The following is a 16,797-nucleotide window of genomic DNA, read 5'->3' on the forward strand; positions in this document are numbered from 1 at the left end:
ATCCAGTCAAGTACCAAATGAATCTTTTGTACTTATTTTTTATGAACATCTTTTTACCTTATGTGTGAAGAAGAGTAGGTATTATTTTGGGCTGTTCTGCGGTGTTAGGGAGGAGAAACATGCAGTGTGTAGGTAGGAATTTACCGTCTAAGTGACACCAGTAAAATTGCCTATTGTGTGATTGCAAATAGCCAAATATTCCTTGTGAGGCATTTCGGCTCACTGAGCTGCAATGTGGTGAATCAATGTAGAGATGCAGATAGAAGAAACATTTTGTTTATATACTTATTATTCTGTATCTGCTCTCATTTTATCCGCAGGCTTCTCTAACCATTTTGCAGAAACATAATTAGAGCCAGGGGTTTATTGAGACAATGAAATAGTTTGCATCACTTTTCCGCTCTACCATTTACAGTTAGCAATCTTATCCCTCATGGCCTTACGGCTTCTTCGTACTCTGTCTTTTTTTTTTTTACATTTTATTTCTCTGTTTTGTCCTAGGATTAGGTATACTATTTACACCTTTGAAGTGAGTTTTAAACTAGATTTTTCCTGGTACTTGTCACTTCCGTCTGTGTTTATTTCTTTGATTTTGTGGCTAGGTATGTCTTGATCATATCAGTGTAGTCAAGGTATATCACAAGAAATAAGTAAAGCACTTCAACATGACTTTCCTTAGCAAATGGAAGAAGAATCAAAATGAAGCCCGGGAAAGGAAAAAAAGTATATTTATTCTTCTCTTGGAACTGATGATTATAGTGAAGTTGAATCAAAAGGAACAATAAGGCGAAGGAAGTTTTTGGTGGGGTACTTTTCCTCTCTTTGCAGTTAAAATATTAGAGCCGCTGGATAATAATAACTTGCATATTTAGGACTATTTTGAAGAAGAAATGTTTTTCAGTTTTTATTTAGTCCTTTCTTCCATTGAAAGTAAACACAAATTTTGATTATCCTTGATTATCAAACCTAAGTGTCAGGTTGCATAGTTTCAGGCTCTTACAAATAATAATTAATCAGTTACCTGAAACAAGATTCCGTCTTCTTTTCTGTTTTTTATTCTTCACTTTAACCTGCTGTCTCACAGTGTTTATGTCAAATGATTTGAAATATGTGTTAATCTTTCAGTTTCTGAAAGTTTGTTTCTGTTAGTGCTAAAGTATTTAAAAAATATCATCCAAACTCTCATGGCTAAATTTGCAAATGGACATAAACTTCCTTTTAATCAGATTGTGTGCTTTGTGGAAGCTTCATGGAATATATGTTATCTATCAATAGATGGGATTTGTTCTTTTTTTCTATACAGTTCTTTAATGTCTCGGGGTTTTTTTTGCTTCTGTGGACTCTTTTCCATGCAGATAGCCTTAAAGGTGAATTTGAGTTTGAAAATCCCAATGTTATATTAATGTCTATAGGAATAGTTGGTTAAAATTTTAGGCAGTAACAAAAGGCGTTTATGGGCAAAGTTATTATGAATTGAAGAGAAGCTTTATCCTTCAGTGGATTGATATTTTTTTATATCTAGACAGTTTTGTCAGTGGTGATTGCATCCCTCGCCTAGAAAACATTTGTGTAAATGCAGGTCTTTGAATAAGGAATTACATCTTTAAATTATCTTATAAATATACTTAGGGAGAAAGGGTTGTATTCTCGTATAAGTAAATATTTAAGCAGACATGAGTAACTCATCAGCTGACAGTATGAGATGTGTTCTTGTAAAAGACCTATGAAATAAACTGCCCTTGTGTATCAATAGAGACTATCGATTGATGATTGCTCTGTGCCTGGGATCTTTTACAATAACCCTGTAATACAAGATCCAGAATGTGAAAATCCCCCCAGAATGATAAGTTATTAAAAGATCAGTAAGTTAATACTTTTTATTGGGTGGCCACTACCCTGGTCTTTCAAGATTTTATAAGATTCATGCCCTGTATGAGACAGGAGACAAAACATCTAATGTGTTGCCTTCGTATGAAAAAGCTTTTACCACTGTGGATTCAGTATAAATGTACGTGTAAGGCCTTTTGGTTTTTTCTGATATTGGTTTACTTTTAACTTGCTTGAAGGCAAATTTGAGGCTTCATGACTCAGGAATGGTTATTCTGTGGCATTTTTTGAAATATCCCTTGGGTACAGCAGGTCATTGGCTACCATAATATAAACCAATGAATATACAATACATAAGTCAATCCATAATAAATGTATGATTTACTATGAAAAGCTATGTATAGTCAAGCTAAATCCCCAGCTCTCAAACTCATAAATTGAGTTTGTAATTCAAGAGTGGTTTAAAAGAAAGGCTGTATTTATTCATTGTTCTCGCTGGTTATTTGTTTGGGAATACTGCTTTTCCCTTATGCCTATAAAGTAAGAGTTCTTTAATGTAGTCTGAAAGACAACAGTTTCTAGCTAGCAAGAAGCTATGGAAAAAATAAAGAATAATGAGCAAGAAATATTTTCTCCAATGGAATTTCCCGAGAGGTAATATCAAAAGTGAAACATTGTCCTTATTAACAGGCAGAATGTAGCAAAGCCTTCTTTCCCCTGCTCCAAAAACCCACACAAAGACCCTTTTGTAAGGTCTCTAAAGTCTCATCTGAGTGCCTCCATCCAGCTAGTGCTGAGGAGAACTGTTTGTTTTAAATCATGATACTGAACAAGTCAAGAACTAGATGTAGGAAAGTTAAGTAAGAATTCACATAGGAGCAGTAACTTATCAACTTCATTAACAAGCTTTTAGTACTGCTAGATAGGTAGCTATGCCATGATATAAGAGGTAAGGATGACTTTTCTATTGAGGATATTCAGAAGATATAAAAATAAACAATAATAAAAGAAATGAAACTGAGTTGTAGTACACTGCATTTGGGAAGTGTCACTTAGAGGTGGGCAAGTGAGAAATGCCAGGCAGTGTAGATGGGGTTGTGATTTGTTTCCTACAAGTCTGATTTGTTTCTGTGGTAGCATGATTGCTCTTACCCTAGAGGAAACTACAGAGTTAAGTTTCGTAATTGAAAAGGAACAGGATTTAAAAGTTTTCTTTAGAATTTCCAATTTGATAGTTCTAAAAAGAATATCCATTCAGTGCTAGTGGCAGCGAGTCTGACTGAGTAATGTCATCATTCCCAGGCATTATGTAGGAAATTTATACATTTTAAATTACGATTTAGGATCCTCATTCCTCTCTGGAAACCCGAGGATTTTGACTGTCTCAATAGTTAACCTGTGAATATAACACTGATGTTTAAAACTTCCTGCCAACCCGTAGACATTATTAACTGCTCTTGCTTTTTGCAAGATTCTAAGTCTAAAAAGAGACCCTTCCATAGAAGATATTTACAGGCTATAGATGCTTATGTCGGCATCTGACATATTGCCAAAAAGCTACAATGGGTTAAGAGCGATGTGACTTACCTCTAAGGTGTCTACATGGGTGTTTCATGTATTCTTAGGCTCATCGTTCTGTTTGTTCACATTAAGATAATTTGATAATTTGAATCCATGTTTGTCTTAATTGTGATTTCAGATTGATCACTGCATTATTGCATCTTCAATTAGCTTGCTGATGTTGTAGTAAATTATAGCACATTCACTTCCTTATGTTTATATTTGCTTGTTTATCACGTTTAGGAAAATCCAAAACAAGCAAATAGAATTGGATTATCCTGTCAAAATATAATATGAAGCATGAAGCGGAAGGTATGAGAAACCTGAAGAAAAAAATTGCAGATGAATAGGCGTATCCCTTCAATATTGGGCTGTTTACACAGTTATTGGTTCTTTGGAGTGTAATGCTGCACAACCTCTACAGCTCTTTATTCTAATAATCCATCAGCCCTATCTTGAAGGAAGCACGCAGAATCTTTCAAACCCAGGAAGTTTTACTTTGTTATTTTAATACTTGATATCAATATACACTTCTTTGTGCTATTCAGTGGTTATTCAAACTTATACTTTTAAGTAATTGTGTCATACAATGTAGTTTTTCATTGGTAGCCTCAAAACTGTACAGTAAACACTGAAACCTCTTCTGCCTTACCCCGCTAGGGAAGTTTTAAGTGTTTTTGCAACACAGCTGATGAGCTGTCAGCAAAACTCTTCTCCATACTTCAATGTACAACAGCAGTTGCAGTAGCCAAAACCCTTGGGCTGTCGTGGCAGACCAAAGACTTTTCTTTTCAGGTGTGGCGGATTCATGCACCGTGGGGCAGTATCGCAAACAGACTTTTCTGCTTGCTGTGTGTTATGGCCACCCATCAGGACATTCAGTTTGAGTTCAGTTTGTCTGCAGTTGTTTAATACCACCTCATTACATCTCTTTTCTGTTATTTTCATAAGGATTACAATGTGTTTGAATGTTATCCTCCAAGGAATATCTTTTACATGTTATCTTTTACATGTTAACTGACTGCGAAACATGCCATTTTTTTACTCTCTTTATTTCTGTAGATTAATTTCCAGTTAATCTGTGTTCGTTGCTCTAATGATTTATGAATAAAAAGGATTTTTTTTTTTTCCCTGGAACTTAAGTTGACATATTTTGCAGTTGCAAGGCAAATTTAGGGAAGGCCTCTGGGATCACAGGCAGCCTTCACTATTGGTCCATGACTGCCTTGTAGCCAACTGCATTTTTAATATCCAGGGAGATTTGTGCATTACAGTTTGCTTTCTTTCTTCCTGTTTTTAATAATTTGCTTTTGAGAGTCTTTTTACAAACATGTTGTTGAGTGAATATCTGTTTGTCTGTCAAAACTTAAGATTGGTATAGAATGCAAGTGATACATTAATTTTTTATTTGCTTCTTAAGGAAGCCAAGCTATAAACTGGCAGCGCTGAATACAAGAGCCTTACTTCAGTGAATCCTAATAAACACAAGGGGAACATCAAGCTATGTGCCCCTTCAACCACCTCCCTTAATAAGAGATAATATTCCTTTCTAAATCTTCTCTGCTAGGAGAGCCAATAATTTGGGTTTGTTTTTATTTAAAAAAACCTCAACAAACTCACTCAAACTTTCAGTAACTTTTAATTTGCGGTTGAATTAGTAGAACTGCATGCTGTTATGCGCCAACTGAAAATACAGAGGGTCATGAATAACACATCAAAAAAGGGGTTGTATACATTAAAGTATTTTAGAGATTCGCTTGAAAATTATTTCAGTTCTTGCATGCACTTACATGTTTCGAAAAGACAATGTCTAGATGAATACTTCCAAAATATTTTCCAAAGCTTTTGGGAAGGCTTTTATTCTTAACTGTGAGTTGCTTCTTATTTTGTGTCATTTGTCTTATTTGTAACGGTTATATTAGTTTGTTTTTATCCTTTAATTGGGGAATAAATATAGCTGTGTAGTGTATACCTACAAATACCAGTATATTCTTTGTCAGTGTTGAGCTACATTGCAGTTAGAAAACTGCTGGGTTTTTATCCCCCCTCTTTTAAAAGCAATGCCAGTTACAGAGATATTGGATTTCAGTATTCAAACTGATCTCTGCCTTTTAATGATTAGATGGTTTAGCTTGCAAACCTACACAGAAAGGGTGTCACTGGCATTTGGTACTTAAAAATAACCTGATAACCTGAAATAGCACTGTTCTGTATGATAAGAAGTCCACTGAAATTCAAAACTTTGGAAGAGAATAGATATGAAGGAGTATGAAAGTATCCCAAGGGAAAGAGAGGTGAAAGCATGAGATGATGTCCAGGCCCAAACATCTCTGTTGCAAGGCAGGTGCAGAATCATGTCACCTTTGTATTAGAAATTGCTAGTCTCATCCGCAGTCTGCAAATCTAGAAAGTGAGGAAATAGTAAATAATGAAGTAGTCAAAGCCACTTGAGACAGAAGAATAACCCTTTGTAGTAAGACTGTTGGAAAGGAATCTTAAAAGATTGGTGATTTAATTCAGGCAGAGCAAATCTGAGTCAAAATTTTCTTTATCTTTTTTCACAGTCATCTTTAACGAGCTTTGAAAAACTATGATAAAATTTGTTATCCATATTCATTCAAATAGAAAGTATTTTTATAAATACAGATAAATATATATTTGTTTTGCTTTCAACACATAACTTGAAAACATATGGAAGTATAGTTTTTCGGATCATTTTAGGCTTTCTTCCAACTCTGAGTAAAGGTACAGTTGGAAGTGACATATAGCAAATGAGAGATGCCTGAGAAGGACTTCCTGATGGAGAGTAATAAGTACATACGAGGTGGTTTGATTCTGGCATAGTTCATGAAGGAAAGAGATTGCATACACTAAAAGATGGTAATGATTCAAATGGATCATCCTTGTTCCTTGTTTCACAATACTAGTTTTGAATTGGTGTGTAGATGAAGAAAAGACGATTTATTTAATTTCAAGGATTGTGGCATAAAATTGTTTAGCTGGGCAAGAGGTTTAAGAGAATTGGAGATTGTCGGTTCTAAAGGCCATCAAGTGCAACTCCGCTGTAGTGAGCAGGAACATCTTCAATTCCATCAGGATGCCCAGAGCACCATCCAACCTGACCATGAGCGTTTCCCAGCTAAATACTTATCTGAAATACTAGCTTTTTACTAAGCAGTTACTGGAGTGCTGCAGCAAAGCTAAGCACAGGTAAAATATTCTTTTTCTTTAGAAAAACCTTTTTATGTTGTTATGAACATGCTTATGAAGCTGTCTGTGTGCGGTGCTGCATTGGGTCGTTAGTTCTGAAATGGCCAATCCTCGAACCAAAGGCTTGAGAGGTGTGTTGACATAATGCCCCGGTGAGGGTTTCTTTCTCCTGCCTTGCAGGGTGCGCAGTCTGAGCACTGCAGGAAGTGCTGGCTGTTAGTGCCGCTTGCCTGCGACCTGTACCTCCTGTACTAACAGGTTATTTGCAAAAAGCTCTGATGTTTCACGTTGGCACTTAATGGGTTTTTATGTGCTGTCCCTTAGTCTTCCTTTATAGTCCATGGAAAACTATATGCGAAGATGCTCTGAAGCATTTACATCTTGGAAGAATGTAAAATACTAGGAGATGCACATTTTGAGTAAATAACGGACAGGCCCGTCTTTGCACTTCCTGTCCTACATGTGTTGGGATGGTGAGGTTTCTTCTTGTTTATATGTACATGCACATGTATGCGAAGGGGTGGGTGTAGGTAGATGAAGATGGGCACTCTTGCACAGTCATCAGTATTTTGGTAGAGTAACTCGGAGCTTGTTTTGTTCATTCTACTGTAGTCTTCCTGTTCCAAAATGTGGCAGAATCTATGATCTAATCATAGTATGTCAGTGGCTAGTGGGCTGCTACTTCAGCTATGACATTTCTTATTTGCTTTCTCTCATAAGATTTTGGGCATTCACTTTCATTACAGACTGTGAAGTTACAGGAAAATGAAATCTCTGTCAGGTGTGATTGAATGTACAGAGACAGAACTGTCCAAAACGAAAAGGATAAAACATTGATTTTTCTCTTTTAATTCTCTTCTATTTTCTGAAAGAAAAGGTGTTCTTGGTGCAATTGGTTTATGTGATCATACAGCAAATGCAGTTCTTGGTCCAATTTTGAAGTGTATCTACAAGTGACATCACGGGTAACTGTGATATCCAGTGTTTCTGCAAGAGAGTATCAGCTGTTAACAAAGGGGCTATGTGTACTGTTTTATCTCAGTATACTGTTGAAGTGGTATGCGCACACTAAAATATGCTTTCCCTTGCTTGAGTGAAGTATTTGGAGGCATTTAGAAGTCTTGGATTACCAAATACTGATGTAATTTAAATAAGTCTTAACACTTGAAGCTGCCTTAGATGTAAGTTTCTTTTGGAAGTGACAGTTGTCATCCATAGTTTGTCCCTAGCATGTACGCAGCAAGGTGAATCATGATCTTCATGTATAAACGTTCTGAAATGTCATTTCTGAGGAATACGTTCAACTGTGTAATACATGTGCCCCAAATCTCGTAAGGGAATCTTACTTGTGGAATAATAACTGTCGTGCATATTTAGAGAGACATCCGCAAAAAATAGTTTTCTTTGTTTGTATTTGTGAACGTATATGATTTTCCTGATTTTTAAGGAATGACTGAATTGTATAGGAAATGAAGTAAACATTGACTCAGAGACCATTTAGTTTACGCCCTGAGCTTAGTAAGTATTGGCTGTACTGCTTTTTATGCTGAAACATCATTAATGAGCACGTGCCGTGTTTATTCTGAAATTTTATGGATACAGCGTATTCTTTGGCCATAATGTATTAGGACTCCGAGAATCACCTGAAGCCCAGACCTGCAGTTCTTGTAGGCAGAGCATGTTGTGTACTGTGAGTTGGAGAAGAAAGGGAGAGCAGTACATTTGTAGATGTTATGAACATAAATAAGAAAATTATTCCTAACTTTTATCATGTCTGTCTATGACATTAGATGAAATTCCATCATGAAGGATTTCAGTGAGTTTCTTCATGAAAGATAAGCGTTAGGAAAGGCGACATTGGGCGTAAATATAGTATATGTGAAAAAAAGGTGGTTTATTTGTTTGTTTTGATCTAATGCAGGAGGCATTAAAAGAAAATAACAAAAGAAGAGAAATGGAGGAGAAAACAAAGAGAGCCAAATTGGCGAAAGAGAAGGCTGAACGAGAGAGGCTGGAGCGACAGAAGAAGAAGCAGCAGTTGATTGATATGAACAAAGGTAAGGCATCATTTTTTGTAGAGATTTATTAAAAGAAAAAGCACATAAGGGCTAACAACCTGAAGGCTCTTCCTGATCAATATGAAAACTACTTGTCTATTTTGAAAGCTGAAAAAAAGGTTTATTTTGAGTGAAAATTCTGTTTTCTTTTAGCTCACCTGATCATATAATTTTGTATCTGCCGCTTGAATATTTGTGATGTCCCTTTCAAAGCGTTTTGTTGTGAATTATTGGCTTATTTTCATTTGTAGCAGTTAATTGATTTTTTTCATATGGATTTACTTCCAAGAAGTAGTATCTTACTTGCTTTGTTGTTACTTTGATTCTGTAAACATCTCTATAATCAAGGTAGTGTAGCAATTAACGTCCTTTCTGCGGGGCTCGGAGGCTCCATGTTATAATGGATGTTTTCCCAGCAGTCCTGTTAGAAGCTGGAAAATCTGGATGAGCTTGGAGCCTAAGTACAGAGTGACATTTGAGCATGATAAAAAGTGTTGTGTTGAGCTTGTCAGCTCTGAGAATATTGTATTTTGCATAAGACCACCCTAAGAGAGAGGAAAGTAAGCAAGCAGGAGGAATCCCGGGTGATCCTCATATTGATGCTGTGCAGATTTCCAGATGGTTGTAAAATACAGGCTTCGTTCTTTACCTCTTTGAGTCCAGAAGTAAACTAGACACAGGGATTACGTGAAGCTGCAATTTTTTGTTCTTTTTACATGAGTGTTTTAATTTGCTCTTCTGACTCAGCTGTAAAACTGGGTCCTTGCGTCCACTGAACAGACAGACAGGTATGTACTCATGGTAAAACGCTGTTCTTTTGGTTATGATGAACATTATAGAAGATGTGATGATGTATTAACTTTGTGTAAGGGTGATGTTGCAGTAAACTGTGTAATTATGACAAACTGACATAGTAGTATGATGGAAACTGATTGAAGGAGGGCTAAGTTTTGAAAGAGTACTGCCTTTCAAGGGCACGTACGTGGTGTCTGTCAAGTCAGTTTATTCAAGGATGAAAAATACTGGAGAAATACTAGGCCAGGCAAACAGACCAACTCCAACAGTTAAGAGGATGACTGCGGAGGTGAGCACAGAGCCATGAAAAGCTACGGGTCAGAATTTCCAACACTGATAATAGGTAGTGCAAAAATATTGTCACTCAGCTACCATTTGATAGATCAATATATATATATTTGCATATGTTTAGAAAGCCTTTTTTTCTGGCATATCACTAAATTTCCTGTCACTAGTGAAAATCTGACTTGCGTGTGGACAGCCAGACCTCAAGGAACATTAGCCAGTCAAAACGAAATTATTTATGTGGTAGTTGTTTAAAAATGCTTGTATGCTTGTGTACATCACTTTGCCACAAAGCCTCAGAGATCTTCTGTGTTGCATTGTATTCTGTTCTTTTAAAAATGACTTCCCTGGGACTGGTTTGGAGGGTTTCTGCAGTATTACCCCAAATCCTGTTCTTTCTGGCCTTAGTTGAAGTGGCAATGACACTGCATGGAACATAGTGTAGGCTACGTTTTAGTGAACAACTCTGTTGCTTTTTATAGATGACAAAATTAAATTTCATACCATATAAAGATTCTTCTAATAATTGCAGTTTAGCTATAAACAAAATATAAAATTTAAATACAGGTTATGAGCACATATTTTTTCTGTTTTCGGTGAAGTTAAGCTTATGGAGATCTATAATGAGACTTTTCTAATCCGTTCTTTCAGCATTGACTGATCTTTCTGTAATATCTGTCGCCTGACAAAAGATGTCCTTTATAACATGGGCTTTCACTTTTCTGTGAGTGGGGTTAGAAGAACCTAAAAATCTAATCCCCTCATCACTCTCCCCTCTACCAGAGTGCTTTAAGTCATACTACTAAGAGATTAGTTTTAATGACCACTTAAGACAATCTAAGCTGACGTGTTATTAGCTTTTGAAAAGTAGGAAAGCCCACTTAGATACAATTGCCAGTGAATAGATCTGTGTTTAAGGGCTGTAGCTAATGGATCTAAGTTACACCTTCTTAAATTGCTGTAGATCAACCAGTGAGGGCGTACCTGTCTACTTTAGTTAATTTTTAAGCAGATGAGGAGTAGACCATGGTTAGCAGTAACATAGATGCCTCAGCGTACAGATGGCATTCTGCTTTGTTGTTGAAGAATTTTCCTATCAACAGATGCAATTTAAGTTTAATATTGCATTATGTTTCTTTTTTAACGAAACTGAAAAGATGTAAATGATTGTACACGGTCAGATGCACTGAAACTGCCATTTAATTAACCAGTATTTCTAAATCATTGACACAAAGTTAGCTTAATACTTCTAAGATGTCTTTTTCCAATATTTAAATATATTGAAATATCCATTTCATATATTACAACTCTATTGCTGTGGCAGGAGGCAAGGGAATAGGTCCATCCCCACTAGATTCTACAGCATTGATATTCAATTAACTTTCCCAAGTAACTATTTTTTTCTTGATATATCCACTTCTATATGCTTATTGCTGCTTATATAAATAGTTTGCAAATTTGTCTAAATGAATGTGACACACAAGACTTAGAGAAAGGAGGCAGATGTCCTCTCAAGCTGTCATTTTGACAAGGTGATTTTCACCCAAAGGGTATTTTAACCTAGCTCTGTTGCAGTTATTTCTATAGCTGTATCTTCAAGAATGTAATTTTACCGCATTGCTAGAGCCTTTCAGGTTAGATAATAAGGTTCCTACGTTTTCCAGCCTTGTAGTGTGCTATAATAAGTATTTTTTGCTGTTACTTGGTTAAATAGCTAGAACTTTTTTTCCCCCCCCACTGGAGAATCCAGATGAGAATTAATTAGTATTAATTAAATATTATTATGAATATCTGTTTCTTGGTGTAACTGAGAGAGCAGAAAACTGCAGTGTGGGCACAATCAATAACTGTCATAGGTAATGCCTGCTTACAAAGTAACCTCAGAGGTTCCAGTGTCTTAAAGACTGAATCACCCAGTTTGGAAAGAGAACCTTCTTCATGGCTGTTTTTCAGCAGCGTTTCCTATTTTTTGAGGGGTGTAGCAGAATGGGCGATGATGCATTTATATGTAGTCTTTCATGACTTCCATCTGATTTAACATCTGCAAAATTCTAATGGCATTGCTTCCATGTGCCTATCTGAATAAGAGGGAAAAAAGAACTGAAGGCAGTTTTCTAGGAGCTGAAAAGCATATAACAGCAATTCTGATGCAAATGTTATTTAATCAGAAACAGTTTTGCTCTTCATTATATCTGATTACTATGGCAATTAAAATCACCTCTTAACTACCAGTATTAGGATAAAAGATAGAATGAGCTTCCTCAGTCCCAATTAGTATTGAATTAATTGTTTTGAAGACATATTAACGTTCTCCCCTAATGCAGATGAAGATAATGGAAATGAAGTTCTGTGCTAGTGGTTGATGGATGTTTCTACTTTTCCATTTCAGGTACTCTTATATAAAAATTCATGTGCTATTTATTCAGACTGGAATTTACCAGTATCAGCAATAATTCCCTTGTGTTTCCTTGAGCTGTTGTTACACTTGCATTGGCTGTTGTTAGATACAACTCAAAGTTACTTTTGCTACAGTTGTCTAATGGTTTCGTGCTTTCCCAATTGTTATGCTAGAGGACATAGAAGGAAGTCATATTCTTCCTTCTGCAGATTTCTGTACTAGTGTTATTAAGAAATTCATACTATTTTGTAAATGTCTTCTCCTTCATCCTTTGAATGTATGTATTGGGTAGTGATTACATGGGATACCTGGACTGATAAAACCTGGGGCTTGTTTGCATTCTACAGATTATTAGGTTTTAGTGCTGGATGCCAAGTGCTACAATTCCTCTGGGAAGTCATTATCTTTAATGTTGATGTTGAGGGTCCATTTGAATATGATTCACTCTTCTGAAATATAAAATTCACAAAAAAAGTAAGGTGGAGGTTTACATTATGCTTAAATATGAACGCCTGTAGAATGAGGATGAAGTTTGGGGTTTTTTTGTTCTTCAAAGCAATCATAGATGAGTTGCTTAAAGTTTTTCTAAGATCTGTTTATGCAGGAGTTTGAAGCTATCTTGGAAATGGGGGTGGAGATGAGTTTCAAAATTGTTGTAGGTATTATTAGTATGAGTCCAAATCCGATCAAGAGAAATGTACATAGATGTGAGTATGGACAGGAAGTTAGAAGTTACAACTTTAATTTTAATTTCACCTTTTAAAAGACTACAATGGAAAAATGTGTTTATGTATACTATAGAATTTACTACATAACATTGTTTTCAGAGAGGCATCAAAAGCTAAAACCAACGTAATTTTTTGGATGGTGAAATACTGTAGTAGTGAGAAAACTATCAACTGGGAATTTGAAGAAAATTCAAAGAACCAGTATTTGGTCTGTACCAGTGTAACAAAGCAGGTACCTGTGTTTATGAGGAAGTTTATATACAAGGTTAGGCTCTAGATTATAAACATGTTCTGAAACTATGTGTGGTTTCTGCCATCTTGTGTGTTATTACAATGATATACTCTGTGTAGTTATTGGTTTGTGTGAAGTTTTCCATGGTTGCAGTAGGGCTTAACTGGTCAGTAAATTCCAGGTGAACCCTGTGACATAGCAGGATCAACAGTAAGTTTCCTGTTAGAAACCTTGTGGGCTACACGTTCAAAATTCTGTTAAGTTTTGATGTCTGTGTTCTATTTAGATTGCATACTTGTTCAGTCCACCTGAAATTGGTTAATCATCATGGGAAACAGTGTACGTTTCAGGGCCACTTTGGAAGTTGCATAGGAAGGGTTCAAAAATGCGGATAAGTTACAGCTTGACATTTGCCATGGCATTTTTCTATGTGCATATTCTTAGTAGGATAAGTGATGAAATAGCATGCTTGACTTTCCAATCCCTATTTTAATTTTTTTTTTTTCAAATTAGATGTATTATGAGCTACCATTCTAAGAAACCAAGTTCAGCAGTTTAGTCTGAGCTAATTGCTTCCCTTTTTTTCAGATTAAATGTGTGATAGACAGGAAGTTATACTGATTGGGCTGTCAGGAGCTGGCCAAGAATTGTGTAAGCCATTTGAAGAAACGTAACAGATTCTTTCATATGGGAATGCAGTTGGTTTTGCTCTACAATAAAAGATATTTAAAAAAAAAAATCAAATTCTTTCTTACCAACTCTGTCATAAAAAAAGGCATCTACAGAATTTTCTTTCTGAAAGGTAGACAGGCTTATAGAGCAATTAAAAGCTGATGAATATTTTGTTGTAGTCATGGTTTAGCCCTGGTCTGTCTGGCAGCTAAAATGTGAGCAGTTGTGGACCTGATTCCCTTCCCTCTGCTCCCTGCTCAGAGAAAGGGGGAGGGGAAATGAGAGGAGAAAAAAAAAACCTTGCCAGTTGGAAACTAAAAGAGCTTTAATGTAGTAGTAGTAGTAGTAGTAATAATAATAATAATAATTCCATGCACAGTCTGCTGTGGACTCACAGCCCATGTCAAGTCAGCCAGTGACTCCCACACCAGCACAAAGAGAAGGGATGATGGGGGGAACAGTAACGAAGAATAATGGAAGCCGGCAGGGACAGGTGACATTAAAGGAGGTGTCTGCTACAGGCCAGCAGACCAGGTAGAGGTCTGGCACAGGTTGCCCTGAGAAGTTGCAGATGTCCCATCCTGCAAGGTGTTCAAGACCAGGTTGGATGAGGCTTTGAGCAACCCCATCCAGCAGGAGGTGTCCCTGCCCATGGATGATCTTTAAGGTCCCTTCTGAAGCATAGCCTTCAAACAATAGTAAGACTTCATTACAGAAGCATTTGATTGTTTAGGTATTATATAGTTCTTTTTCTTCCATTTTTTTTGAGCTGCACAATCTTTTCCTTCCCACGTAGAGGCAACGTCTTCCCGTTTGTTAGTAACTAACTCACGTTTAAGTCTATTTTTTAATTTTAGTGAAAATTATACTTGCAAGGGGCATAAATCCATTCAGAATGAAGCCCCAGGGGTAATGCTGATGCACTTCAACTAAGTACATTCCCGCTGAAGTGGACCTTGACCAATGTGACATATTCTGAAAGTAAAGGTGTATGCATTTCAAAAATTGTTTTCAATAACCTGCAAGTAAAACAAACCACTTTTTTTTTCTCATTCTATTAACTTTATGTAAGCTTAAGATCAGGTTATCATAAACAATGAGCTTAATTGGTATGTAAGCAAGGATTTGCTTTGCTTTGTAAACTGGCTTGAGGTATAGGTTCGCTTATCAGTCATACTGTCCCAACTTGTTCTCCTTTAATTAAAAAGTAAATAAATGTCATGAGATTATGTTCTAGTGCAAAATGCCGAGGAAGACTGCTTCCTGAAGATATTTAGTATGCCTGCAAAATGAATTTAGCAAGTGAATAAAATGCAAATGTATGAGGAGAACACAAACACGCTTTCCAAAAGACACTGAAAACTGACCTTTTGAAGTTAATAGGTTGCAATTAAAAATTCTGGTACTTATTATGAATATAAAGTTTTATTACAAGTTTTATACAGGACACATTAGACTTGTGAAAAGTACTTAAAATTTCAAAGCAAAAACAGCATCATGCAAGAAGTGAACGGAAGTATAATTTTGAAGCCATTTGGAGAATTGCCTTTACTGGAAAATAAAAGTGCACCGGTAAAATACGTGGGTGTTTCTGTAGTACACAGTGCAGGCAAGTAAAAAGTAAGGTGGCAAACCACTCCAGGAACAAGAGCATTTCCAGGGCCCCTTGGAGCTTTAGCTGTGAAGCTGAACTCAAGAAACCAAATAGGTAGGTGGTGGATGGTATTTTGGATGCACGGGCAGCCCTCTGTTATGGCTTCAAGTGAAGTGCAGTTTCTGTAGTTGTAACTTACTCAAGTAATTTAAAAAGCCTGAGCTATTTTGTTGTTTCATTTTGCCATCAGTAGTGCTACACCAGTAGTTACTGAAGATTTTTATGGTCTAGTCAAAATAGTCTCCTTCGTAGTGCGAAGTGAAAAAGCAGTCATCATGAAGGTCCTGAAAATAATCTACTGGAAGGTGCTTATTCCTGCCTTTTTGATAGATGATAGTATGCTGAAGGCTGAGGTAAAACTTCGCGCGATAGAGGCTACAAAAGGAAACTGAAATTGGTCTCACCACATTTCTAGTTCTTCCAATCTAAATCATAAAGTTATATTTCTGAAACCCTTCTCGAGTACATACTGAACATTTTGAGCTGGGAAAAACGCGACTGTTTGCCACCAAATGTCAGCTGCATTTTCATGCATTAAACAGTGTTTGGATAAAACCTCTTCCAAATGTACATTAAGACCTCACACAGATCTAATTGTTCTTTGTGTTCTATGAGGAGGGAAGCTAAAATATTTCGATATTTAAGGAAATTTAAGTAAAAAAAAATTAAATATTTTAATTGTTTTAAAAATGGCTTCGTAAGAAGTGAGCTTGGCTTCAGGGAAACTGATACTTGTATTCGTGAAGGGTAAGGACCTATTTTTAGGGCAATTCAGTGTGTTTGTTTAGAGGAGAGAAACAAAACTCCCATGAATTTCAAATCACCGGAGCTGACCACTACCACAGAAGCAAATTCAGGAATGCCTGCTGAAACAGAGAAGTAAAATATTCGCATCATTATGTAAAGTCTCTGAGAGAACTTTAATTTCGTGCACATTTATCATTCATGGTTCAGATTAGTCCTTGAACAGAGTACTACTATGTCTTTACTAGTATGGTCTTTCAACAATGGTCTTTTATTTGCAAAAATGACTTTTAAAGTCTCATAGGTTACAACAGTTTAAACACATTTCAGTTTCCAATATGAATTTTCAGCAGCAGTTACCCTTAGAAAGTAAGACAAGGCAGTACAACCTATTGTCCTGGCTCAGCTGTAGCTGTTATTGCTGCTCAGTCTAGCAAAAAAAAATGGTACCTTCACCTGCATATTTTTTGTCAATATTAATTCTCTTTTTAACCATTTAAGTTAGAAATAGAAAAGAACGTTGTTTTGCACTTAGTGTTGGGAGGTATGGGTGTTGGGGTTTTGAGGTTTAGATGAGATTTGTCAGGAAGTGATAATGGAATGCAAAAGTGGCAAAAAGGATGCTAAATCTTCCT

General features: G+C 36.3%; 1 protein-coding gene across 3 annotated transcripts in view; it reads left to right on the top strand.

Moving 5' to 3' along the window:
- The window catches only part of DIAPH2 (diaphanous related formin 2), a 203,845-nt gene that overhangs the window by 125,667 nt on the left and 61,381 nt on the right, over nucleotides 1–16,797 (top strand). For all 3 annotated transcript variants that reach the window (XM_054075440.1, XM_054075441.1, XM_054075439.1), the window contains one exon: nucleotides 8,519–8,654. In XM_054075440.1, coding sequence (XP_053931415.1) covers nucleotides 8,519–8,654 — 136 coding nt within the window. The remainder of the gene's footprint in view (nucleotides 1–8,518; nucleotides 8,655–16,797) is intronic.

Source organism: Cuculus canorus, chromosome 10, assembly GCF_017976375.1.
Source record: "Cuculus canorus isolate bCucCan1 chromosome 10, bCucCan1.pri, whole genome shotgun sequence".
In the NCBI taxonomy this organism is placed as follows: Eukaryota; Metazoa; Chordata; class Aves; order Cuculiformes; family Cuculidae; genus Cuculus; species Cuculus canorus.